Source organism: Macaca nemestrina, chromosome 8, assembly GCF_043159975.1.
Source record: "Macaca nemestrina isolate mMacNem1 chromosome 8, mMacNem.hap1, whole genome shotgun sequence".
In the NCBI taxonomy this organism is placed as follows: domain Eukaryota; kingdom Metazoa; phylum Chordata; class Mammalia; order Primates; family Cercopithecidae; genus Macaca; species Macaca nemestrina.
The window spans coordinates 197,137-225,016 of NC_092132.1; the positions used below are offsets into that span (position 1 = coordinate 197,137).

At 40.6% G+C, this 27,880-nt stretch overlaps 1 protein-coding gene and 1 pseudogene across 18 annotated transcripts in view; one reads left to right on the top strand and one right to left on the bottom strand.

The window, feature by feature from the left end:
* LOC105464250 (zinc finger protein 252-like) overlaps positions 1-27,880 on the top strand; it is a 75,606-nt gene that overhangs the window by 17,033 nt on the left and 30,693 nt on the right. For 15 of the 18 annotated variants that reach the window (XM_071067530.1, XM_071067525.1, XM_071067542.1 and 12 more), the window contains one exon: positions 4,933-5,076. The exons of 1 other annotated variant lie outside the window; for it this stretch is intronic. In XM_071067530.1, the coding sequence (XP_070923631.1) occupies positions 4,933-5,076 (144 nt within the window). Of the gene's footprint in view, positions 1-2,222; positions 3,713-4,932; positions 5,077-27,880 lie in introns of all 18 variants that reach the window. 2 more of the 18 variants (XM_071067544.1, XM_071067541.1) reach the window with 2 other exon arrangements.
* On the bottom strand, positions 696-4,640 carry LOC105464249 (transmembrane emp24 domain-containing protein 10 pseudogene; annotated as a pseudogene).

The window sequence follows — 27,880 nt, forward strand, 5'->3', positions numbered from 1 at the left end:
ATTATTCATTGCACAGTTAGTACATTCCTATCCCTGAATTAATCTTTCTGCATCTTGAAGATCAGTGGTAGGATACACAGTTTATAAATGAACCTCAGGCTAACAAATACTGTCACTTTTCATAAGTTTACACAGCCTATTGGTGGCAGATCTGGGATTTGGATCTGTTTAGTTTCAGGGCCCTGCTTTCCTTTCACGGGAATGTACTCTTCCCTTTAGCCCTTTTTTTTTTTTTTTTTTTTGTTTTGTTTTGTTTTGTTTTGTTTCTGCTAGCCTTTATTTGAGAAAATTTACACAAAAATCCCCAATCCAACATTTACAAGTGAATCTGTATAAATCCCATATGCCTCTTTCCCAAACAAACTGAAAAATGGCTTTATGACAGGGGTCCATGACAATGGTATAACAAGATTTACTTAAACTGCATCATTCTCATTTAAGTTATACTGACCATTTTGGATAATATGCTCAAAAATGGAGGAAAGCACATAACACCCTTGTTTTTAAAGCTTATTTCCTCTTGTATCAGTCTTTTGTCAAAGGCAAATACTTTTACTTTTTGGATAAAACCAAGGTATAATATCAATTAACTTTTAAACCAAAAGCACAAAATGTCCCAGTTGATAGTTCTGGCATGAGTAAAGGGAAGGGACATGAAAGAATGTCAATTCCTACAAAACTTAAGTTTAGGGTCACACTTGGGAATAAAAGCATCAACAAAATAAAATATTCTCTTCTATCTTCTTGACATTTTGTCACATCAGAAGAACATAACAGAGTAGCTTTCATTGCTCCTAAAAAGGGGAAAGGCACCAGTCAGAAATAGGAAAGAAAATCTTGTTAGGCTAATGGTACATGATAGAATTTCACATTAAAAAGTTTACAGATGGAAGCTGGGCATGGTGGCTCACACATGTCATCCCAGCACTTTGGGAGGCTGAGGCCAGCAGATCACTTGAGGTCAGGAATTCGAGATCGGCCTGGCCAACATGGTGAAACTTCGTCTCTACCAAAAATACAAAAACCAGCCAAGCGTGGTGGTGTGCGCCTGCACTGCCAGCCACTTGGGAGGCCGAGGCAGAAGAACCATCCGAACCCAGGAGGTGAAGGTTGCAGTGAGCTGAGATAGCACCGTTGCACTTCAGCCTGGGCATCACAGCAAGACTGTCTCAAAAAAAAAAAAAGTTTAAGGATGGAGCTTTTTTTTTTTTTTTGAGACAGAGTCTCGCTCTGTTGCCCAGACTGGAGTACAGTGGCTGGATCTCAGCTCACTGCAAGCTCCGCCTCCCAGGTTTACGCCATTCTCCTGCCTCAGCCTCCCGAGTAGCTGGGACTACAGGCGCCCGCCACCTCACCCGGCTAGTTTTTTGTATTTTTAGTAGAGACGGGGTTTCACTGTGCTAGCTAGGATGGTCTCGATCTCCTGACTTCGTGATCCTCCTGCCTCAGCCTCCCAAAGTGCTGGGATTACAGGCTTGAGCCACCGCGCCCGCCCTTTAGGATGGATCTTAACCCACATGTTATTTTCTCTACTTGGATGCATCCTCTGTAACTTAGTATATGTAATACTACAGATAGATTTTTTCAACATCTGCTGCCTATGGTAAGGACCTGCAACCAGGTTCTCAAAAGCAGTACCTGCCAGTTCTTAACAGCAGATGGCAATGTTGTACAAGTTAACAACGGAACTACTTTTATGCCACCCCAGAGGAAGATACAAGAAGTCAAAAGGGAAAAAAAAAATAGAACCGATTTGGGTTCATAGTAGCAGGAACATAAACAGAATAGCCTAAGATTTTAACAACGTAACTCATTCCTTCTTCCACCTTTGTACTTTATCCAGGTCAACACATCAGGATTCTCTAACAATTCCAGTATTCTGCTGCTTTACTGTAAGATACATGTAATTCTTGCCACTGTGATTAAACAAGCCCTGTAATAGTCAGCAGGGTTAAAAAGAGATTACAGAAAGGATAAACTCCTACCTACTTTCTTGGGAGATGTGGGAAAGATTTCAAGTGACAACATTTTTCATAACTGTTTATAAACATGGTCATTTATATTCACGTTTTCTCTTATTTACATTAGTTTTGACCCTTAGGCACCTCATACTCCTACAGTGATTATTGGCTTTGCTTTCATTTGTTTTGGATTTTTAAGTATTTACTCTAAATGGTCCTCCTAGATATCTATTTTATACATCATATCTCTTAATTCTCTAGATGGAACACTGAAGGACAGGAATTAAGTGACTGGCCATGCAAGAAGAGTTGGAAATTTTACTTATTTTTCCTTGGTAGAAGTTATGTTAAAAATTCAAGCAACCACGTATCTAACAGAGGAGTTTTATCTGGGATGTATAAAAACTCTCAAAACTCAATAGTTAAAAGAATAAATGACTTAAATAGAAAATAGACAAAAGACATGAACAGAAATTTCAATGAAGAGGATATATAGATGGCAAATTAACATATGAAAAGATACTCAACATCATTAGCCACTGGAAAATGCAAATCAAAACCACATGTGGTATCATTACACACAGCTATGTGAATGGTTAAGATAAAAAAATAGTAGTAATACCAAACACTGGTAAGGATGTGAAGAAACTGGATCTGTCATACATTGCTGTATGAATTGTATGAGTGGCTGTATGTAAAAGGTACAGCCACTCTGGAAAAAGAGTAGGGTAGTTTCTTACAAAAATGTACATGTTTACCACACAACCCAGCAATTGCCTTTTTGAGCATTTATCCCAGAAAATGAAAATATATGTTCACATAAAAACCTGTACATGAATGTTCACAGCAGCTTTATTAGTAAGGGCAAAAAACTGAAAACAACTCTTATGTCCTTTAGTAGGTGAATAGTTAAGCAAACTGTGGTACATCCATACCATGGCATACTACTCAGCAATCAAAAGGAAATGCCCAGACTTCACCACGATGCAATATATGCATGTAAGAAATCTGCACTTATACCCCCAAATATATGAAACATTTTTAAAAGAAAAAAAGGAAGAAACTATTGATACATGCAACAACTTGGATGAATTTCAATGGAATTATGCTGAATGAAAAAAAGTCAACCTCATAAGATTACATTCTATATAATTCCATCCATACAACATGCTTGAAATGACAAAATTACAGAGTTGGAGGACAGAACAGTGGCAGCCGCAGGTTTTGGTTAGGGGATAAGAAAGAGATGTGGCTGTGGCTGTAAAAAGGCAATGGAAGGGATCCATGTGACAGAACTGTTCTGTCTGTCATGATGGTGGTCACATGAATCTACACATGTGATAATACTGTATAGAATTAAATACACATACACGAAAAATGTTCAAGCAGTTAAGCACGAATATTTTAATTGTCTAAAATGATATTTTCTTTAAGAGTTATCTACAGTTCGAAGCTCACTTTTATGAAGTGTCACATCCATCACCATTTTAAGAGACATAAAATCATGAAAAGATATCACCAGAAGCTACATAAACATTTCAGCTAAGGGTAAAGAGAAAGTTAAGAGTGTTTTCGCAAGGAAATTGAAAGAGGACAATCCAAATGAAGTCAATATGGTCACACAAAAATCTTGGTAAAAGAACTAGAGTGGAAGCCCAAACCGCTGAGCAAGTGGGAGAAGAAAAGAAAACATGGTTCAAGCAGATCACACAAGGGAACCCAGGACAAATGCTGACTTTGACTTTATCTAGGTAATTCCTATCTTTCTGTCATAGGTGACTCTAATAATAGACCTATTGTTGCAAAAACCAGTCAAAATTCTACCAAATTAAAAAGAAGTCCCTCATTGACTTGTTGGGTATAGGTGGTACCCCATGTCCTCCCACACCAAAAGAGATCAGTTCTGGCAAGAAAGCTCCAACCCACCTTGATGGTGCTGCTGATAGGATGCCTTAGGCCAGGCATGTCCCAGCGATGTTCTGCTGGCTGAGGTACAAGGTGGGAGTAGAATATGCCTCATTCATTACTCGATCAACTTCTTGGCCTTGAAGAAGCATTGCAGGTAGAAGACCTGCCAGGTGGCTAGTCCAATGAGGCAGAACATTGAAAAGATGCTGAAGTATAGGACCCAAGTGTTTGTTGACTCATTGGTATCACACTTCTCCTCTTCTCTCCATGTAGGCAAAATCATTAACAGTAGATTCTGAAAGGTCTTCTAGGTGTTGCAGCTTCACCTCTAATGGTTTGAGCTTCGCAACTTTTGCAATCTCTTCATAATTTTTTGCCTCCACTCCATGCTTCATGTCTAGCATCATGAGTTGGTCAGGTATCTGCCCTGTTCCCTTGCTCTCAAAACACACTTCAAACGTCATAATCTTCAGTGGTAAAGGAAAATTTCCCCCTTGGTTGCCTCCTTTTTGGAGTAGAAAATATGGCCAGCAGAATCTGTAATCTTGAGGAATGGCTGCGCAGGCCGCCAGTGCCCCCAGACTGGTCGGAGATCTCGTACGCACCAGTCACTAGCAGGTCCTTGTGGATCTCCTCATGGAGGCACTTGCGAGAATTAATGGGCAGATGGAAGGAAATGGCAAGGACCAAGCTGGGGCTGAGCAGGAACAAAAGCAGCAATGCCAACGGACAAGGGCCATGCCAGGCTGGTGGGCCGGACAAACCAGACATGGTGTTGGAGACTCATTCCCCCTTTAACCCTTCTGCTGGGCATCAACACCTCCTACTATGAGTCCTCTACCATGATGTGTTCAGGCCACAGTGCTGTCCTATCTATGCCCCCTGTCCCCCTGAAAAGCTAGTTTTGACCTTTCTTCAGCTTAGGCAGAGGTCTGTGTCTTTCTTCATGGTTAGAGACTAGGTGGCAGGGAAGCACACAACCATCACACAGACTCAGACCACAAGTCCATCCTACCCTCTACCTGGGTGAACTTTTGGCTCTTGTTTCCTTTCTCTGGAACAGGACTGCAAGCTTCCAAACCTGATGTCATCTCCAGGCTGGAGCAGGGGGACAAACCATGGACCCCACACATCCTGAGAACTCAGATTAGCTGGAGCTGGAGGCACAAGAGAGAATGTGAGTCTGCTCCCACTTTCTGCTTCTGTGGTAGGTGCTGCAGCTTCACTCATGAATCCCTTCTCTACAAGCTCCAGACAAATCTCTTGTTACCCTCAGGCCTTTGCTTTCCTCCTCCTTTTTCTATCTTGTCCTCTTTTCTTGCTGTTATTTGCCCCTGTTATCTCTCCATAAGTAGATTTGTGTTTTATTTACCCTAGAAAATGCTCTTTCAGCCACAAAAAAGAGCTCAAGTGTCTTTCCCTGGCAGCTGGCTCCCAGTCTCTTCACTTCCATGTCATCCACTCCTTAGGCTGTTTGGGAAAAATGCTAATTACATTTTTCCTCTGCTCTGACACCACAGCAACAATCAACAAAGACTTTGTGACCAAATGTGTGGAGGGCTTTTCCCATGCTCCAAACAGCTCTAATTCAATTCCATTTTGGTTCTCTCTTCTTGGAGATAGCCTGACATCCCACAGGCTGAGGGCTCAGTCTCTGAGACTGTCCTCTCAAGGCACTACTTGTAAGTTCAAGATTTCCAAACTTCAGACCAACAGGATTCAAGTCGGAGTTCCCATGACCCTCACTCTGGGTTCTATTAATTTGCTGGAGCAGCTCACAGAACTCAGGGAAACACTTAGATTTGCCAGTTTAGGCCGGGCGCGGTGGCTCACGCCTGGAATCCCAGCAGTTTTGGAGGCCAAGGTGGGCAGATCACTTGAGGTCAGGAGTTCAAGACCAGTCTTACCAATATGGTGAAACCCCATCTCTACAAAAAATACAAAATTAGCCAGGCATGGTGATGTGCATCTGTAGTCCCAGTTAGGAGGATGAGTCATGAGAATCACTTGAACCCAGGAGGAAGAGGATGCAGTGAGCTGAGATCATGCCACTGCACTCCAGCCTGGGTGGCAGAGTGAGACCCTGTCTCAGAAAAGAAAAAAAAAAGAGATTTACCAATTTATTATAAAGGATAAAGGTGAAGAAATGTGTAGACTGTGGTATGGGGGAAGGGGTGTGGAGTTTTCATGCCCTCCCTGGGTGCATCACCCTCTAGGATCCTATCTACTTAGCTATCCAGCAGCTCTCTGAACCCTGTCCTCTTAGGTTTTTATAGAGACTTTATTATGTAGATATGATTGATTAAACCATTGGCCATTGGTGATCAACTTAACCTTTAGCTCCTTTCCCCTCTCTGAGTTTGGGGCTTTGGAGCTAAGAATCCCGACCCTGAAATCATGCCTTGGCCTTTCCAGTGATCAGCTTCATCCTAAAGCTGTCAGTCAACATAAGCCTACGAAAAGAAAGCACTTTGGAGATTACAAGGATTTTGGGAGTTGTATGCCAGGTCATGGGGGTGAAGACCAAATATATATTTCACACTGCCCACAGGGTTTGCTGACCAGCTCTGTTTTGGCTGCTTGGAGATGCCACTTAGAGAGACGTTCGTTCTCTTCCAAGTCTCTCATTCCTGCTGTTATTCACTCAGAGCATCCCAGGCTGATTCTGGGTCTTAAGGAAACAGATGAGCTAGAAAGCATTTCTTCCTGTGTAGTGGGGGGCCTGAGCATGTAAACAGTAAGCAGAACAGAGTCCTGGGGCTCCATGCTGCCACACAGCTAACGTTGGTCATTTGTGCTTGATGCAGGCCTGGCACTGTGCTGTCACAGTGAATTTATGGAATTTGCCAATATCTCTTTACAATCTGTGCCCAGGAAACTGAGGCACAGAGAGATTAAATGGTGGCCCCAGATCACACAGCCGGCCAGGGACAGAACAGGGTTGGGTTCCTGGCAGATTTATCTCAGCTCCATACTCTTATTTATTTTCCTTAAGGAACCAGCTTTATTGAGGTGTAATTAACATACAATATGTTAACAAATATTTAAAGTATATAATTTTATATGTTTTGACATATGTATACACATGTGAAACCATTGCTACAATCTAGGGCAGATATATCCATCACCCCCAAAAGTTTTCTCCTCCTTCATCATCTTTCACTCCTTCCTACCTTTCTCACTCCTTCCCACTTATATCCTGAAGTAATTACTGATCTCCTTTCTGTCACTATAAATTATATTTTCTAGAGTTTTATGTGAAAATGGAATCATTGAGCATGTATTCTTTTGGTCTGGCTTTTATTCAACAAAATTATTTTGAGATGTGTTTATGTTGTATATCAATAATTCTTTTTATTTCTGAATAATATTGTATTGTTTGAATATACTACAATTTGTTCATACTCTGTTAACAAACATTTGAGTTGTTTTCGTTTTTTGGTCAGTATACATAAAGCTGCTGTGAACATTGCCTTCCACTCATCTTGTACCTCCCTAAGTTGTTGTGAGTTGTCAAGAATGGTTACTAGTCTCTCCCTTGTCCCCCAGGTGCAGTCACTCGTCCAGCATTAAGGCCAGGATTCATTGCTTTCCAGGGCTGCTGAATAGCTATCTTCCTGGCACTTTCCATTCTTACTCTCTTACATTGGAGTCACCATCTATTGAATTCCGTGTCTATTTGTTCATTTATTCCTTGTTTTGCTGAAGTACATCCTCAAATAGGTTGAGCCCTTTTGTGTCTCAATATGGCTTTATTCTACCCTCATGTTTCTGAGTCCTTATGTATGAAATGTTTTATAAACTTCATATAAGTCGAATTATTTTATTCAGTCTGACAGTCATTTTTTTTTAGAGTGTGCAGTAAAGGGTTAACTCAGATGCCTGCACTGCCCAAATCCTGCATATTCCAAAGGTCTTTAGGACTAACCCCTTGACTAGCTTCTTGGAGGTAACCTCTAAGCTGTTGGAATATTCTGCCTGGTAAAAGTATTTGAGTACACCTGGGGCCTTGGGCTATGCTGGTTTATGCTAACTATGTGATTTAAAGCAAATGCTTATTTCTGTTTGCCTGGGTCCCTGGACCACAGTGTATCAGATTAACCCCTGAGGGGAGCTGTCAAGGTACCTGAGTGCCCCAAGTCCATGTACTAACCATTAATAAAAATCCTGAACACTAAAGCTTAGGTGAGCTTCCCTGGTCATCAACACTTTGCATATGTTGTCACACATGGTGGCCGGAAGAATTAAGGTCTGTCCAGGTGACCCTACTGGAAGAGGATACCTGGAAGTTCACACTTGGTCTCTCCTGGACCCTGTGTGGCATTTTCCTTTGCTGATTTTTAATTGTATCGTTTTGTCCTAATAAACTGTGTAATTGTGAGCATAAGAGCTTTTCTGAGTTCTGTGAGTCAGAAAATTAGTAAATTATCGAACATGAAGGTGGATTTGGGTACTCCTCGCAGAGTGCTTTGTCCATGTAAATGTAACACAATTATTGATAAAGTTGAGAGTAAGTCTGCCATCTTGCTATTTGTTTTCTATTTGTCTCATCTATTTTTTTCCTATACTATTTATATATATATATATATTATATATATATATATATATTTTTTTTTTTTTTTTTTTGAGATGCAGTCTCACTCTGTCGCCCAGGCTGGAGTGCAGTGGTGCAGTCCCAGCTCACTGTAACCTCCACCTCCCAGGTTCAAGTGATTATCCTGCCTCAGCCTCCCAAGTAACTGGGACTACAGGTGCCCACCACCATGCCTGGCTAATTTTTTTATTTTTAGTAGGCATGGGGTTTCACCATGTTGGCCAGGATGGTCTGTATCTCTTGACCTCATGATCCAGCCACCTCGGCCTCCCAAAGTGCTGGGATTACAGGCGTGAAGCACTGCACCCGGCCTCTTGTATTCTTTTGAATAAATCAAACTTTATATGTAATTTTATGTTTCTTCTCCATTAGCTTTTTAGCTGTACATTCTTTCTTAAGTGATGACTCTAATGATTAAATATGTCTCTTTGACTTACTATGGTCTACCTTAATATTTTTACCACTTCTTGGAAAATGCAAGATCCTTACAATTCCTTTTGTCCCTCTCCTTCCTTTCATTATTATTGTCACTTATTTTGTACTACCAACTTTGAAACCTCACCAGAGAGTTTATTCCATTGCTATTTCTTGACAGTAAATATTCATTTAGAGTTACCCTTTCTAGTGTTTTTCATTCCTTTCTGCAATTCTGTACTTCTGTTCAAGATCATTATTTTCAGTTTGAAATTTTTCCTTTAGTATTTCTTGTACTTAAGTTGGCATTATTCTGTGAGCTTTTGTCTGAAAGTGTCTTTGTTTTCCTTTCTTGATTTTTTTCCTTTATTCAATGGATATGATGTATTAATTGATTTTTGGATGCTAAACAAACCTTACATTTCTGGGATAAGTCCCACTCAGTAATGGTGTATAATTTTATATATATATATAGTGGAATTTGATTTGCTAGCATTTTGTTGGGGAATTTTGTGTCTGTATTTATTAGAGATACTGATCTGTTGTTTTATTGTCTGTTTTTGGTATCAGGGTAATACTGTTTTCATTGAATGAATCGGGAAGTGTTCTCTTGTCTTTTTGGAAGAGTTTGTGAAGAATTAGTATTAAGCCTTTTTTTCTATTCTGTAGTTCATTAGTTTCTGTTATATTCCTTATTTTCTACCTTCTGCTTGATTTGGGTTTAGTTCTTTTGTTTGTTTGTTTGTTTTCCCCAGTGTTTTAAGGTTGATTTGGGTTTAGTTTGTTTGTTTGTTTTCCCCAGTGTTTTAAGGTAGAAGATTAGGTTGTTGATTTGCTCCCTTTTAAAAAAAAAAAATTAGGCATTGAGGGATGGCCAAGACAGCCAAATACAAACAGCTCCGGTCTGCAGCTCCCATTGAGACCAACACAGAAGATGGGTGATTCCTGCATTTCCAACTGAGGTACCCAGTTCATCTCATTGGGACCAGTTAGGTAGTGGAGAGGGAGTGGAAGCAGGGTGGAACATCGCTTCACCCAGGAAGTGCAAGGAGCCAGGGGACCTCCCTCCTCTCCCAGCTAAGGGAAGCCATGAGGGACTGTACTACACAGCCTAGGTAGTACACTTTTCCCATGGTTTTTACAATCTGCAGATCAGGAGATTCCCTCATGAGCCTACACCACCAGGGTCCTGGGTTTTAAGCACAAAACTGAGCGGCAGTTTAGGCAGGCACTGAGCTAGCTGCAGGAGTTATCTTCATACCCCAGTGGCACCTGGAATCCCAGTGAGACAGAACTGTTCACTCGCCTGGAAAGGGGGCTGAAGCCAGGAAGCCAAGTGGTCTTTCTCAATGAGTCCCACTCCCATGGAGCCCAGCAAGCTAAGAACCACTGGCTTGAAATTCTCACTGCCAGCACAGCAGTCTGGTGTTGACCTGGGACATTCAAGCTTGGAGGGGAAAGGAACAACTTCTGACATTACTGAGGCCTTAGTAGGCGGTTTTCCCCAATAGTGCTAAGAAGACCAGGAGGTTTGGACTGGGCGGAACACCACAGTGTGGTAAAGCAGCTGTGGCCAAACTGCTTCTCTAGATTTCTCCTCACTGGGCAGGGTATCTCTGAAGGAAATGCAGCAGCCCCAGTCAGGAGCTTATAGATAAAACTTTCATCTCCCTGGGACAGAGCACCTGGAGGGAGGGGCAGCTGTGGACACAGCTTCAGCAGACTTGATCTTTCCTGCCTGGCTGTGAAGAGAGCAGCTGATCCTGACAAGGGGGATTCTCCCAGCACAGCACACCAGCTCTGCTAAGGGACAGACTGCCTCCCCAGGTGGGTCACTGAATCCCATACCTCCTGACTGGGAGACACCTCTTAACAGGTCAACAGACACCTCATACAAGAGAGCTCCAGATGGCATCAGGTTAGTGCCCCATCAGGGATGAAGCTCCTAGAGGAAGGAGCAGGCAGCAATCTTTTTTTTTTTTTTTTTTTTTTTTTTTTTTTTTGAGATGGAGTCTCGCTCTGTCGCCCAGGTTGGAGTGCAGTGGCCGGATCTCAGCTCACTGCAAGCTCCACCTCCCAGGTTTACGCCATTCTCCTGCCTCAGCCTCCTGAGTAGCTGGGACTACAGGCGCCCGCCACCTCGCCCGGCTAGTTTTTTGTATTTTTAGTAGAGACGGGGTTTCACCGTGTTAGCCAGGATGGTCTCGATCTCCTGACCTCGTGATCCGCCCGTCTCGGCCTCCCAAAGTGCTGGGATTACAGGCTTGAGCCACCGCGCCCGGCCTAGCAATCTTTACTGTTCTGCAGCCTCCACTGGTGATAACCAAGTCAACAGGGTCTGGAGTGGACCTCCATCAAACTGCAGCAGACCTGCAGAAGGAGGGATCTGACTGTTAAAAGAAAAAGTGACTAACAGAATGCAACAATAACCACATCAACAAAAAAGACACACACACACACACATACAAACCCCCATCCAAAGGTCATCAGCCTCAAAGATCAAAGGTAGATAAATCCATGAAGATGAGGAAAAAACAGTACAAAAACACTGAAAATTCCAAAAAGCCTCTTCTCTTCCAAATGATCACAACTCCTCTCCAGCAAGGACACCAAACTGGATGGAGAATGAGATTGATAAATTGACAAAAGTAGGCTTCAGAAAGTGGGTAATAACAAACTCTCTGAGCTTAAAAAAAAAAAAAAAAAAAAAGTTATAACCCAATGCAAGGAAGCTAAGAAACTTGATAAAAGGTTACAGGAACTGCTAACTAGAATAACCAGTTTAGAGAGGAACATAAATGACCTGATGGAACTGAAAAACACAGCACAAGAACTTCATGAAGCATACACAAGTATCAATAGCTGAATTGATCAAGTAGAAGAAAGGGTATCAGAGAATGAAGATCACCTTGCTAAAATAAGGCATGAAGACAAGATTAGAGAGAAAAGAATGAAAAGGAACGAACAAAGCCTCCAAGAAATATGGGTCTATGTGAAAAGACCAAACCTATGATTGATTGGTGTATCTGAAAGCAATGGGTAGAATGGAACCAAGTTGGAAAACACACTTCAGGATATTATCCAGGAGAACTTCCCCAACCTAGCAAGATATGCCAACATTCAAATTCAGGAAATACACGGAACACCACTAAGATACTCCACAAGAAGATCAAACCCAAGATGTATAATCATCAGAATCTCCAGGAGTGAAATGAAGGAAGAAAATGCTGAGGGCAACCAGAGAGAAAGGTCAGGTCACCTACGAAGGTAAGCCCATTAGACTAACAATGGATCTCTCTGCAGAAACCCTATAATCTAGAAGAGAATGGGGGCCAATTTTCAACATTCTTAAAGAAAAGAATTGGACCAGGTGCTGTGGCTCACGCCTGTAATCCCAGCACTTTGGGAGGCTGAGACAAGCAGATTACCTGAAGTCAGGAGTTCAAGACCAATCTGACCAACATGGAAGAAACCCTGTCTCTACTAAAAAATACAAAAATTAGCTGGGCATGGTGGTGCATACCTGGGAGGTGGAGGTTGCAGTGAGCTGAGATTGCGCCATTACACTCCATGCTGGGCAGTAAGAGCAAAACTCCATCTCAAAAAAAAAAAAAAGAATATTCAACCCAAAATTTCATATCCAGCCAAACTAAGTTTCATAAGCAAAAGAGAAATAAAAGCCTTTCCAGGCAAGCAAATGCTGAGGGATTTTGTCACCAGCAGGCCTGCCTTACAAGAACTCCTGAAGGAAATGCTAAATATGGAAAGGAAACACTCATTCCAGCCACTGCAAAAGCGCACCAAAATATAGAGACCAATGACACTATGAAGAAACTGCATCAACTAATGTGCAAAATAACCAGCTAGCATCATGATGCCAGGATCAAATTCACACATAAAAATATTAATATCTTAAATGTAAATGGGCTAAATGCCCCAATTAAAAGATGCAGACTGCCCAACTGGATAAAGAGTCAAGACCAATCCGTGTGCTGTATTCAGGAGATCGATCTCACATGCAAAGACACACACAGGCTCAAAATAAAGGAATGGAGGAATATTTACCAAGCAAATGGAAAGCAAAGACAAAAAAACAGGGGTTGCAGCCCTAGTCTGATAAAACAGACTTTAAACCAACAAAGATCAAAAAAGACAAAGAAGGGCATTACATAATGGTAAAAGAATCAATGCAACAAGAGGAGCTAACTATCCTAAATATATATGCACCCAATACAGGAGCACCCAGATTCATAAAGCAAATTCTTAGAGACCTACAAAGAGATTTAGACTTTCACTCAATAATAGTGTGAGACTTTAACACCCCGCAGTCAATATTAGATTAACAAGACAAAAGATTAGCAGGCTTTATTTATTTTTTAATTTATTTTTCTTTTTTTTTTTTTTTTTTTTTTTGGAGGTGGAGTCTCACTCTGTTGCCCTGGCTGGAGTGCGGTGGTGCAATCTCAGCTCACCGCAAGCTCTGCCTCCTGAGTCCACACCATTCTTCTGCCTCAGCCTCCCGAGAATCTGGGACTACAGGCACGTGCCACCATGCCCAGCTAATTTATTTGCATTTTTAGTAGAGACAGAATTTCACTGTGTTAGCCAGGATGGTCTCAATTTCCTGACCTCATGATCTGCCCACCTTGGCCTCCCAAAGTGCTGAGATTACAGGTGTGATCCACCACACCCAGCCAGCATCCTTTAAAATTAAAGGATATTCAGGACTTGAATTCTTCTCATTCTTGTTAGTGCCACATGGCACTTATTCTAAAATCAACCACATAATTGGAAGTAAAACACTCCTCTGCAAATGCAAAAGAATAGAAATCATAACAGCCTCCCAGACCACAGTGCAATCAAATTAGAACTCAGGATTAAGAAACTCAAAACCGTACAACTACATGGAAATTGAACAACCTACTCCTGAATGACTCCTGGGTAAATAACGAAATTAAGAATGAAATAAGTTCTTTGAAACCAATGAGACCAAACAGACAATGTACCAGACTTTCTGGGACACAGCTAAAGCAGCGTTAAGAGGGAAATTTATAGCACTAAATGCCCACATCAGAAAGCTGGAAAGATCTGAAATTGGCACCCTAACATCACAATTAAAACAACTAGAGAAGCAAGGGCAAACAAATTCAAAAGCTAGCAGAAGACAAGAAATAACTAAGATCAGAGCAAAACTGAAGGAGATACAGACAGGAAAAACCCTTCAATAATCAATGAATGCAGGAGATTTTTTTTTTTTAAACATTAACAAAATAGACCACTAGCTAGACTAATGAAGAAAAGAGAGAAGAATCAAACAGATACAATAAAAAATAATAAAGGGGATATTACCACTGATCCCACAGAAATACAAACTATGATCAGAGAATACTATAAACACCTCTACACAAATTAGAAAATCTAGAAGAAATGGATAAATTCCTGGACATATGCACCCTCCCAAGACTAAACCAGGAAGGTGTCAAATCCCTGAACAGACCAATAACAAGTTCTGAAACTGAGGCAGTAATTCATAGCCTAACAACCCCAAAAAAGCCCAGAACCAGATAGATTCACAGCCAAATTCTACCAGAGGTATAGAGAGGAACTGGTACCATTCCTTCTGAAACTATTCCAAAGAATAGAAAAAGAGAGAATCCTCCCTAACCTTTTTATAAGGCTAGCATCATCCTGATACCAAAACCTGACAGAGACACAACAAAAAAAGAAAATTTCAGGTCAGTATCCCTGATGAACATCGATGCAAAAATGCTCAATAAAATACTGGCAAACCGAATCCAGCAGCATATCAAAAAGCTTATTCATCAAGATCAAGTCAACATCATCCTTGGGATGCAGGGCTGGTTCATCATAGGCAAATCAATAAATGTAATCCATCACATAAACAGAACCAATGGCAAAAACCGCATGATTATCTCAATAGATGCAGAAAAGGCCTTTGAAAAAATTCAACATCCCTTTATGTTAAAAACTCTCAATCAACTAGGTATTGATGGAACATATCTCAAAATAATAAAAGCTATTTATGACAAACCCATAGCCAATATCATACTGAATAGGCAGAAGCTGGAAACATTCCCTTTGAAAACCGTCACAAGACAAGGATACCCTCTCTCACCACTCCTATTCAACATAGTATTGGACGTTCTGGCCAGGGCAATCAGGCAAGAGAAAGAAATAAAGAGTATTCAAATAGGAAGAGAGGCAGTCAAATTGTGTCTATTTGACTGTATATTTGGAAAACCCCATTGTCGGCCAGGCACGGTGGCTCACACCTGTAATCCCAGCACTTTGGGAGGCCAAGGCAGGTGGATCACGAGGTCAGGAGATTGAGACCATCCTGGCTAACATGGTGAAACCCCATCTCTACTAAAAATCCAAAAAAATTAGCCGGGCGTGAGCCAAGATTGTGCCACTGCACTCTGGCCTGGGCGACGGAGCAAGACTGCATCTCAAAAAAAAAAAAAAAAAAAAATCAGGAAACAACAGATGCTGGCAAGGCTGTGGAGAAATAGGAATGCCTTTACACTGTTGGTGGGAGTGCGAATAAGTTCAATCATTGTGGAAGACAGTGTGGTGATTTCTCAAGGATCTAGAACCGGAAATACCAGTTGACCCAGCAATCCCATTACTGAGTATATACCCAAAGGATTGTAAATCATTCTGCTATAAAGATAACATGCACACATACATTTCTTGTAGCACTATTTACAATAGCAAAGACTTGGAACCAACCAAAATGCCCATCACAGATAGACTGGATAAAGAAAATGTGGCATATATACACCATGGAATACTATGCAGCCATAAAGAAGAATAAGTTGATGTCCTTTGCAGGGACATGGATAAAACTGGAAGCCATAATTCTCAGCAAACTAACACGGGAACAGAAAACCAAAAACGATATGTTCTCACTCGTAAGTGGGAGTTGAACAGTGAGAACACATGGACATAGGGAGGGGAACATCACACACCAGGGCCTGTCACGGGGTGAGGGGCAAGGGGAGGGAAAGCATTAGAACAAATGCATGTGGGCTAAAAACCTAGATGACAGGTTGATAGGTGCAGCAGAGCACCATGGCACATGTATACCTATGTAACAAACCTGCAGGTTCTGCACATGTATCCCAGAACTTAAAGTAAAGTTTCTGAAAAAGAAAAAAGAAAAATTTTTTTAACTTTAAAAAATGTAGGCATTGACAGCTACAAATTTCCCTTTAAGCACTGATTTAGCTGCATCCCACAGGTTTTGATATGTTGTGTCTTCCTTTTCATTCATCTCGAAGTATTTTCTAATTTTGCTTTGTACTTCTTGTTTGACCCATTGGTTATTTAGTACTATGTTACTTAATTTTTACATATTTGTGAATTTAGCAAATTGTTTTCTGTTATTAGTTTCAGTTTCATTCCATTATGTTTAGAAAACATAATGACAAGGAAACTTGTACAATTTCAGTCTTTTTAAACTTTTCAAGGCTTGTTTTATGGCCTCACCTATGATCTGTCCTGGAAAATATTCCATGTGTACTTGAGAAAAATGTATATTCTGCTGTTGTTGCGTGGAGTATTCTCTAACAACTTATATGTTTGTTAAGTCTAGTTTGTATATAGTGTTCTAAATCTTCTACTCTTGTCCCTCAGTATCCATGGGGGATTGGTTCCAGGAACCCCTCCAAATACCAAACTCCACAGATGCTCAAGTCCCTTATATAAAATGGTGTAATATTTTCATATAACCTATGTACATCCCCCTCCTATATACTTTAATACAATGTAAATGCTATGTAAATAGTTGTTAAACTGTACTGTCTAGGGAATAATGACAAATCTGTATATGTTCAGTACAAATGCAACCATGCTTTTTGTTTAATTTCCAATTTTTTTTTGTATTTGTGGTCACTTGAATCCATTGATGCAGAATCTCTAGTGTATTAGTCTATTTTCACACTGCTGTGAAGAACTACCTGAGACTGAGTAATTTATAAAGGAAAGAGGTTTAATTGACTCATAGTTCTACATAGCTGGGGAGGCCTCAGGAAACTTACAGTCATGGCAGAAAGTAAAGGGGAAGTAAGGCACGTCTTACATGGCAGCAGCAGTGGGCGGGGAGGGTCGACTGCCAAGCACTTTTAAACCATCAGGTCTTGTGAGAACTCACTATCATGTGAACAGCCTGGGGGAAACCACCCCCATGATCCAATCACCTCCCACCAGGTCTCTCCCTCAACATGTTGGGATTAAAAATTGAGAAGAGATTTGGATGGGGACACAGAGCCAAACTGTATCACCTAGATACAGAGGGCCAACTGTATTTCCTTGTTGATCTTCTGGTTAGATGTTCTATCCAAATTGGAAGTGGGGTTTGAAGTCTCTGACAACTGTTGTTGAACTATGTATTTCCCCCCAACGCGGAGACCAACTCGGTCGGAGAGACCCTAACCCAGGGGCGCTAGAGAAGTTAAAGACACACACACAGAAATATAGCGGTGTGAAGTGGGGAATCAGGGATCTCACAGCCTTCAGAGCTGAGAGCCCCAAACAGAGATTTACTCACATATTTATTAACAGCAAACCAGTCATTAGCATTGTTTCTATAGATATTAAATTAACAAAAATTATCCCTTATGGGAAATGAAGGGATGGGCCAAATTAAATGAATAGGTTGGGCTAGTTAACTGCAGCAGGAACACGCTCTTAAGACACAGTTCACTCATGCTAATTGTGGCTTAAGAATGCCTTTAAGTGGTTTTCCACCCTGGGCGGGCCAGGTGTTCCTTGCCCTTATTCCCGTAAACCTGTCACAACCTTCCAGCTTGGGGGTTAGGGCCATTATGGACATATCACAGTGCTGCAGAAATTTTGTTTATGGCCAGTTTTGGGGCCAGTTTATGGCCAGATTTTGGGAGGCTTGCTCCCAATATGTCTCCCTTCTTTGATTTGCAAAGAGATAAAAGCAAGGGCAGCTTTGTCACGGTGAGCTACTTCTCGCAGGAGTTGGGATCTGCATCTGCAGACTGTACAAAGACAACACAGATTAAAAGCACAACCATCATAGAAATCACAGAGCTTCCAAGTGTTTTTATCCATTTAAATGGGCTACTAGCTGCTAATCTGTCTGCAGCTCCTTTAAGCACTCTATTTCTGGCATTAAGGTCAGGTGTGTCTGGGATGCTTTAAATATTTGTTCTTTTAATTTTGCAATATCCAAAACCAAGTTTGTAGAGTGTCTTTCTAGATGCTTTTTTATTCTTTCCCAAATTTTGATCTTATTAAGAGCATTTAATAGTTTCCACAAATCCTTATGTTTACCTCCTAGAGCGGGCCATATCATTTGAGGTTGAGGTGCCACTATATCACCGTGGTTCCAGATAATAGGAACTTTTGCCGTGCTTCTTATAATTTCTACCATCTGACTGTTTTGTTCAGATCAGCTGAACATAGTGTGACCATGCCACGCAGACTCAGGTGCAGTTCAAGCTAAACATCCTCTTAGGGGACCAATTAATAATGATTCCATAGGAATCATTGTGTAGCACCTCTCTGCCTGTTCTGCAAAGCAATCTTCCTAAACAAGTACGTTCATTTTTTTCTAACTGGGTCCAATTCTGTTTACAAATAGGTTTTTGAGGGTGGTATGCCTCAATTATAGGAGCAGATTTATTATGGTAAATACTGAGATCAGAAAGCATGTGTAACTGTGTCAGAGTGATTGCATCTAGGCATTATTACCAGCCCTTATGGAAAGAATACTCATGGCTGTGGTGATAACCGCTATCATAGCTACAATTAAATTACTCATTGTGACTAGTTGCCCCACTTTCCTTAGGTTTTCTTCTGCCATCTGTGACAGCTTCTTGATCTGTCCCCAGGTGGGTGGCTGTGTTCAACGGTTGTTGCTCGTGACAGTTGGGGTCCTCCTCAGCGTCAGCCTCAACATGGCTGCAACTGAGGGGTCCTCAGGATCCTCCCAGAGTCTCTTCCTCGACATCTGGCTCGTAAGGTTTCAGGTGTCTTGATGGTATCCAAATCGACTGTTGATTTTGGCCTGGAGAAAAACAAGCATAACCTCTTCCCCAAGTTATTATTTTGCCTATTTCTTAACTTTTTGTTATTGGATCTTTTCACCAAATGATGCTAGATTCAGTTGTGTATGGGCTGTCCTGTAATCTGTATTTCTCTTCCTTGTTTGTTTTTGTCATCAGTTGTTGTTCTGTATGAAATCATAACTGAGCATTTTCAATTAACTGTGTGGAGTGAACCACGTATGAGGAATCAGAAATCACAGTAATAGGCATATCAAAATCAGTCAATACCTCAGTTACAGCTACAAGCTCTGTTTTTTGAGCTGAAGTATAGGACGTCTGGAAAACTTTACTTTTTGAGCCAAAATAAGAAGCTTTGCCATTGCTAGACCCATCTGTAAAAACATTCTCAGCACCTTCAGTTGGTTTAAATTTAGTTATTTTAGGGAGAATCCAATTAGTTAATTTCAAACACTGAAACAGCTTCGTTTTAGGAAAATGATTATCGAGAATGCCCACAAAGTCAGCTAAATGGATTTGCCAAGTAAGACTATAAAAGCTTGCTGTATTTGTGCCTTTGTGAGAGGGACAATAATTTTTCCAGGATCATATCCATGATATTTAACAATCCGAGTTCTCCCAATCCCTATCATAGTAGTGATTTGACCTAAATAAGGAGTTAGAGTCCGTGGATTAGTATGTGGAAGAAAAAGCCACTCTACTAAGTCCTGTTCTTGAACAATAACACCAGTAGGTGAATGCTGAGCTGAAAAAGTTAGCAAATCTAGAGTCTTCTCTGGATCTATTCTATTTATCTGAGCTTTATGGACTTGCTTCTCAATCAGTTGTAACTTGACCTCAGCCTCCTTTGTTAATTGCTGAGGGCTAATGAGACTAGGATTTCCTCTAAGGATAGACAATAGATTACTCATGGCATAGGTAGGAATGCCTAGAGCAGGTCATATCCAGTTAATATCCCCTAGTAATTTTTGAAAATCATTTAGTGTTTTTAATTTATCTCTACATATGGTTAGTTTCTGTGGCACAATGGTAGTGTCATTTACTAAAGTCCCCAAGTAGGAGTAAGGAGGAGGAGTATGAATTTTTTCAGGAGCTATAATTAAACCAGCATGAGAAATTGAATTTTGCAAGTGATCATAACATTGGAGTAATTCTCGAGTGGGGGCAGCACAAAGTATATCATCCATATAATGAATAATGTAACACTGTGAAAATATTTAAAAAGTAGGTTCCATTGCTTGCCCCACATACATCTGGCAAATAGACTGTTTAACATGCCCTGTGGCAACACTTTCCAATGATAACGCTTAGCAGGCTGCAGGTTGTTTACTGCAGGAATTGTAAACGCAAACCGTTCACAGTCTTGCTCAGCTAAAGGCATAGTAAAGAAACAGTCTTTTAAATCTATGACTATTAAAGGCCAATTTTTTGGAATTATAGCAGGAGAAGGCAATCCTGGCTGTAATGCTCCCATAGGTTGTATAACTGAATTGGTGGCTCTTAAGTCAGTTAACATTCTCCATTTTCCTGATTTTTTCTTGATTGCGAAAACTGGAGAATTCCAAGGAGAAAATGTTGGAGCTATGTGCCCATTTTCTAGTTGTTCAGCAACTAATTTCTCTAAAGCTTCCAGTTTCTCTTTACTTAGCGGCCGTTGTTCTATCCAAATCGGCTTATCTTTTTTAACCATTTTAAAGGTATATGTTCTGGAGGCTTAACAATGGCCACCATCAAAAATGTTTTCCTCATCTTTGGTGGGAACTCTGTTTTTCTGCTTGAAGCGGTTCTTTCAAACCTGGCAAATTTTTTTCTAGTCCCATACCAGGGACATACCCCATTTCAGGCATTGTATGTTGACTTTGAGGGCTATATAATTGTTTTGGAATTAGAACTTGTGCTCCCCGTTGTTGTAATAAATCTCTTCCCCATAAATTTGTAGGTACAGAAGTTATAATTGGTTAAATAATCCCAGGTTGTCCATCAGGCCCCTCACAATGCAAAATATAACTACTTTGATAAACTTCAGCGACTTTACCAACTCCAACCACGTTAAATTGAGTGGGTGGAATTGGTCATGTGGACGGCCAGTGCTGTAGATAAATGATGGAAATGTCCGCTCCTGTATCTACCAAAACTTTAAATTTCTTTCCTTGAATAGTTATTTCACAGGTAGAACGTTTATCAGTAATTTGATTTACCCAATAAGCCGCTTTGCCTTGTTTATTTGCACTTCCAAATCCTCCTGTTCGTTTAATTTCACTTTTTCCGATTCCCACATATGGCACAATCAGGAGCTGTGCTATGCGCTCTCCTGGCTTTGCTTTCCAGGGAACAGAAGCAGATATAACAATCTGAATTTCCCCATTGTAATCCAAATCAATGACTTCTGTATGTATATGTACGCCTTTTAAACTTAAACTAGACCTTCTTAAAAGTAATCCTATTGTCCCTGCTGTCAAGGGTCCGCAGACTCCTGTTGGGACCTTTTGCAGGGGTTCCCCAGGCAGAAGGCTCACAGCTTTTGTGCAGAAAAATCTACTGTGGCACTACCAGCTGTGGCGGGGGACAGACATTGTACAGGAGTGAGGGAATGGCCTGAACTAGAAATGCCCCGGTTTAGAATGGTGCCAGGGACGAGTCCCTCATGGTGTTTACCGAAATCGGGTTCCCATCTTTATCAAACTTAGAGTGACATTTACTAGCCCAGTGTTTTCCTTTTTTACATTTTGGACATATTTCAGGCTCAACAGTTTTCTTTTTTCCCCTATCTGGCGGCCTGATTTGCTGATTTTTTCTACATTCTATTTTAGTATGATCATGCTTCCCATAGTTAAAACAAGCTCCAGGAAATGGAGTGTTTCCTTTATCCACTCTCAGTCCTGCCATTGCCTGTGCCAACAAGGTAGCTTTATGCAGATTACCTCCGATACCATCACAGGCCTTGATATAATCAACTAAATGTGCTTTCCCTTTGATAGGTCACAGAGCAGCCTGACAATCGGGATTAGCATTGTCGAAAGCTAATAACTGCAATACTATATCCTGAGCAGCCGAATCTGCAATCATCTTTTTAAGAGACTCCTGTAACTGAGTTATAGAATCAACATATGGTTCCCTTGGTCCCTGTTTTATAGCACTAAAGGAAGGGTATTGTTCTCCACCTGAAGTGATTTTTTTTCCCAAGCTCTAATGCACACTCCTCTAAGCTGTCCTTTGGCATCATCCTGTATGACCAGTTGTGCATCTAAACCAGCCCAGCTGCCAACCCCCAAAAGTTGGTCTGCGGTTACATTAATCTGAGGTTGGGCCTGGGCCTTGCGAGCAGCCTGAATGGAAGCTTCATCTGCCCACCAAGCTTTAAATTGTAAGAACTGAGCAGGAGTTAGACAAGCTTGAGTAAGAGCATCCCACTCAGTAGGAATCATCCGACTGGAAATAGCAACATTCTTCAACAGTCCCATTACAAAAGGAGAACCTGGTCCATACTGATTTATAGCTTGTTTTAATTCTTTGAGTAATGTAAAAGGAAAAGGCTCAAATGTAGCTGTAATATTTCCCTCTTGAACTGGAGTGTGTATTCTAACCGGGAACTTCGAAGCCTCTAAATCACCCTCTCATCTAGCTTGCTGAACTCCTGCCTGAATAGAATTAAGAGCAGTCACTGGAGGCAATGCTTGAAAAGTCACTGGGGCAACTACTTTTTGCACAGTGTCCTCCAGAAAAGAAAGATTTGTGGGGTCATTTTCTTCAAAATAATAATGAGGGGGTGCAGAAGAGTAGGGATGAACTTCTCCTTCCTTTGCCGGTTTAGCTTTGGCTGGCAAATAAACATGCTCTGTAACCTCTGCTGTTACTTCATTATACTCTTGTTCCTCCTCATCATCAGTGTGAAAAAGTTCCAAGGTGGAAAGAACCAGCCCCCAAACTTGCCCCATTGTTACCCTGACGCTTCCGAGCTCCCCTTCTTTGTGACGTGAGAAATCAGGGGTCTCACAGCCTTCAGAGCTGAGAGCCCTGAACAGAGATTTACCCACATATTTATTAACAGCAAACCAGTCATTAGCATTGTTTCTATAGATATTAAATTAAAAGTATCCCTTATGGGCTGGGCGTGGTGGCTCACAGCTGTAATCCCAGCACTTTGGGAGGCCGAGGCGGGCGGATCACAAGGTCAGGAGATCGAGACCACGGTGAAACCCCGTCTCTATTAAAAATACAAAAAATTAGCCGGGCGCGGTGGCGGGCGCCTGTAGTCCCAGCTACTCAGGAGGCTGAGGCAGGAGAATGGCCTGAACCCGGGAGGTGGAGCTTGCAGTGAGCCGATTGCGCCACTGCACTCCAGCCTGGGGCACAGAGTGAGACTCTGTCTCAAAAAAAAAAAAAAAAACCGTATCCCTTATGGGAAATGAAGGGATGGGCCGAATTAAATGAATAGGTTGGGCTAGTTAACTGCAGCAAGAACACGCTCTTAAGACAGTTTGCTCATGCTAATTGTGGCTTAAGAATGCCTTTCAGTGGTTTTCCGCCCTGGGCTGGCCAGGTGTTCCTTGCCCTTATTCCCGTAAACCTACAACCTTACAGCTTGGGCGTTAGGGCCATTATGGACATATCACAGTGCTGCAGAAATTTTGTTTATGGCCAGTTTTGGGGCCAGTTTATGGCCAGGTTTTGGGGGGTTTGCTCCCAACACCCCAATTCTTTCAACCTTTCATTGCACATTCTTTGAAGCTCTGTTGTTAGCTGTGTATATGTTTACAAGTGTTATAACTTATGAGTTGACCCTTTTATCATTATAAAATGTCCCTCTTTATCTCTGGTAGCATGTTACATTTTAAAGTCTATTTTGTTGTTATTAGTATAACCACTCTAGCTTTATTATGGTTGCTATTTGCATAACACAGGGTATCTTATTTGATTTATGATTTTTCAACTTCACAATGGTACAAAATCATTCTGTTTTTCACTTCCAGTACAGTAGTCAATAAATTGCATGATATTCAACACTTTACTATAAAATAGGCTTTGTATTAGATTATTTTGCCCAACTGTAGGCTAATGTAAATGTTCTGAGCATGTTTCAGGTAGGCTAGGCTAAGCTATGATGTTTGATAGGTTAGATGTATTAAATGCATTTTTTACTTATTAGTCCATTCTCACACTACTATAAACAAATACCTGATACTGGGTAATTTGTAAGGAAAAGAGGTTTAATTGGCTCACAGTTCTGCAGGCTATACAGGAAGCATACCAGCTTCTGCTTCTAGGGAGGCCTCAGGAAACTTAAAATTATAGCAGGAGGTGAAGGGGAAGCAGGCACATCTTACATGGCTGGAGCAGGAGGAAGAGATACAGGAAGGAGGTGCCACACACTTAACCAGATCTCACTAGAACTCTATCACAAAAACAGCACCAGGGGGATGTGCTAAGCCATTCATGAGAAACTGCCCCCATGATCCAATCACTTCCTACGAGGCTCTATCTCCAGCATTGGGGATTGCATTTCAGCATGAGATTTGGGTGGGGACATAGATCCAAACCGTATCAACTTCTATATTTTCAACGTATGATGGGTTTTTCAGGACATAACACCATTGTAAGTTGAGAAGCATCTGTGTATCTTTTTCCATTCTTTTACTTCCAATCTGTTTATATCTTTGAATCTAAAGTATATTTCCTATAGACAGCATATAGTTGGATATTGTTTTTTAATCCACTGTGACTCTGACTTTTTTTCCTTCCTTTTTTTCTTTCTGCCTTTTCTTTGTTTAGTCACATTTATTGTAGTTTGTTGTGTAGTTGGGTTTACATCTGCCATTGTGCTCTTTGTATTTTGTATATCTTGTGTCTTTTCTGTTCCACCATTCCTCCTTAATTTTTTTCTTTTGCATTGAGTAGATTTTACTTTATTTTTATTTTTAGAGTCAGGTCTTGCCCTGTTTCCCCAGGCTGGAGTGCAGTGGCCTGATCATGGCTCTCTGTAGCCTTGAACTCCTGGGCTGAAGGGATCCTTCCTCCTGAGCCTCAAGCCTCAAGTCTCAAGTAGCTGGGACTACAGGTGTTTGCCACCATGCCTGGCTAAGTGTGTGGGGGTTTTTTGTTTTGTTTTGTTTTGCTTTTTTTTTTTCCAATTTTATTTTTAGAAACAGGGTCTTGCTTTTATGTTGCCTAGGCTGGTCTCAAACTCCTGGCCTCAAGTGATCTTCCTGCCTCAGCCTCACAAGTGACTGGGATTATAGCTGTGAACCACCATGCCCAGCTGCATTAAGTACAATTTTTCTGTTATAACATTTTAATTTCTTTACTGATATTTTCACTTTTTGAAAGTTATTCTCTTAATGACAACTCGAGCTTACCACATACATTTCATCAGAATTTACTTCTGATTTATACTAACAAAATTCAATGAGATATAGAATTGTTACTCATATATAGCTCTATTTAATCTTCCTCCTTTATGTACTGTTGTTTTACAATTATATGTTTGTTATAAACCCACAAATACATTTTTATAATTTTTACTTTATATAATTTTATGTCAATTGTGGAAATAGAAAAGAAATGAGAAAGTATATATTGGTAAAATTTTTAATGTTTACTTTCCTACTTACCATTTATGGTTTTCTTCATATGTTCCTGTACATTCAGGTTACCATCTGCTGTCATTTCCTTTGTCCAGTACAACTCTGCTCTCATCCACCTCCTTTGTGCTGTTGTCATATATAATACATGTTTACATCTTAAAGCCTAAACAATATAATTATATAAAATTGATTTATAACATTGCTTTTTAAATTAATTGAGATTAAATACATACATTTATACTGTCTTATATAATTAAAGAATTACCTTTATCTTTGTTCTTTGTGTTTTTGGTGGGTTCTCATTTCTATCTGGGTTTACTTGCTTTCAACCTGAAGAATGTTCTTTGGTATTTTTTATAAGGTGGGTCTAGTAGCAATAAATTGTCTGTTTATATTTATCTGGTAATGCTTTTATTTCATCTTCACTTTTGAAAGATAATTTGCTGGATAGAAACTTCTTCTTCTTCTTCTTTTTTTTTTTTCTTTTTTAGAGACAGTCTCGCTCTGTTGCCCAGGATGGAGTACAGTGGTGCGATCTCAGCTCACTGCAGCCTCCATCTCCTGGGTTCAAGTGATTCTTCTGCCTCAGCCTCCTGAGTAGCTGGGATTACAGGCACACGCCACCATACCCAGCTTTCTTTTTTTTTTTTTTTTTTTCTTAAATAGAGATGGGGTTTCACCATGTTGGCCAGGCTGGTCTCGAACTCCTGACCTCAGGTGATCCATCCAACTCGGCCTCTAGAGTTGCTGGGATTATAGGCGTGAGCCACCACACCAGGCCAGTATAGAAAATTCCTGGTTGAGAGTCTTTTTCTTTCAGAACTTTGAATATGTTATTCACTGCCTTCTGACCTCTATTACTTCTGATGAGAAGTCTACTGTTTATCTTATTGGGGTTCCCTTGTACATGATCAGTTGTTTTTCTCTTGCTTTCAAGATTTTCTCCTTGTCATTAACATTTAATGTTTTTACCCAGATGTTTCTGAGTGTTGGTATCTTTGTGTTTATCCTACTTGGAGTTCTTTGGGCCTCTTGGATGTGCAGTTTAATGTTTTCCAGGAAATATCAGAAGTTTTCAGCCATTATTCAAGTATTTCTTAAATGGTGGTAAAACTATATAACATGAGGATCACTCTACATTCTTAAACATTTTTAAGTGTACAATACAATAGCAAAATGCTGTGTAGCAGATCACTAGAACTTTCTCAAAACCTTGCATGACTGAAACCCTATGCCCACTGAATAGCAACTCCCCATTTCTCCCTCTCCCCAACCCCTGGCAACCACCATTGCACTTTTTGTTTCTATGGGTTTGACTGTTTTAGATACCTCATATAAGTGGAACTATGCAGTATTCATCCTTCTATGACTGTCTTATTTCACTTAGCATAATATCCTCAAAGTTCACTTATGTGACATTTTTTGCATATGACATTTTTTTCTACAATATTTTATGGCTGAATATTTCATCATATGGATATACCAGATTTTCTTTATACCTCCATCTGTTGATGGACATCTAGGTTGTTTCCACCTCTTGGCTATTGTGAATAATGCTGCAGTGAACATGGGAGCACAAACCTATCTTCAAGATTCTGACATTGGCTAGCTGCAGTGGCTCACACCTGTAATCCCAACACTTTGGGAGGCCAAGGTGAGTGCACAAGGTCAAGAGATCGAGACCATCCTGGCCAACATGGTGAAACCCTGTCTCTACTAAAAATACAAAAATTAGCTGGGCATGGTGGCATGTGCCTGTAATCCCAGCTACCCAGGAGGCTGAGGCAGGAGAATTGCTTGAACCTGGGAGGTGGAGGTTGCAGTGAGCTAAGATCACGCCACTGCCCTCCAGCCTGGTGACAGAACAAGACTTCATCTCAAAAGAAAAAAGAAAAAGGATTCTGATATCAATTCTTTGGGATAGTTACCCAAAAGTGGGATTACTGAATCATATTATGGTTCTATTTTTAATTTTTAAAGAAACATCTATATTGTTTTGCATGACTGAACCATTTTACATTTCTACCAACACATCATCATCAATACTTGTTATTTTTCAGGCTTTTAAAAAGTAATAGCCATTCTAATGTGTGTAGTGATACCTCTTTGTGGTTTTCATTTGCATTTTCCTGATGATGTTGAGCATCTTTTCATATATTAATACCTTTTGACCATTTATGTGTCTTCTTTGAGAAAAAAACTTGGCCCATCTTTTTTTAAATGGGATCTTGCTCTGTTGCCCAAGCTAGAGTACAGTGGTGCCATCATAGCTCACTGCATTCTTGACCTCCTCTGCACAATAAATATCTTTATTTCTCACAGTTCTTAAGGCTGGAAGTCCAAGATTAGGGTGCAAGCATG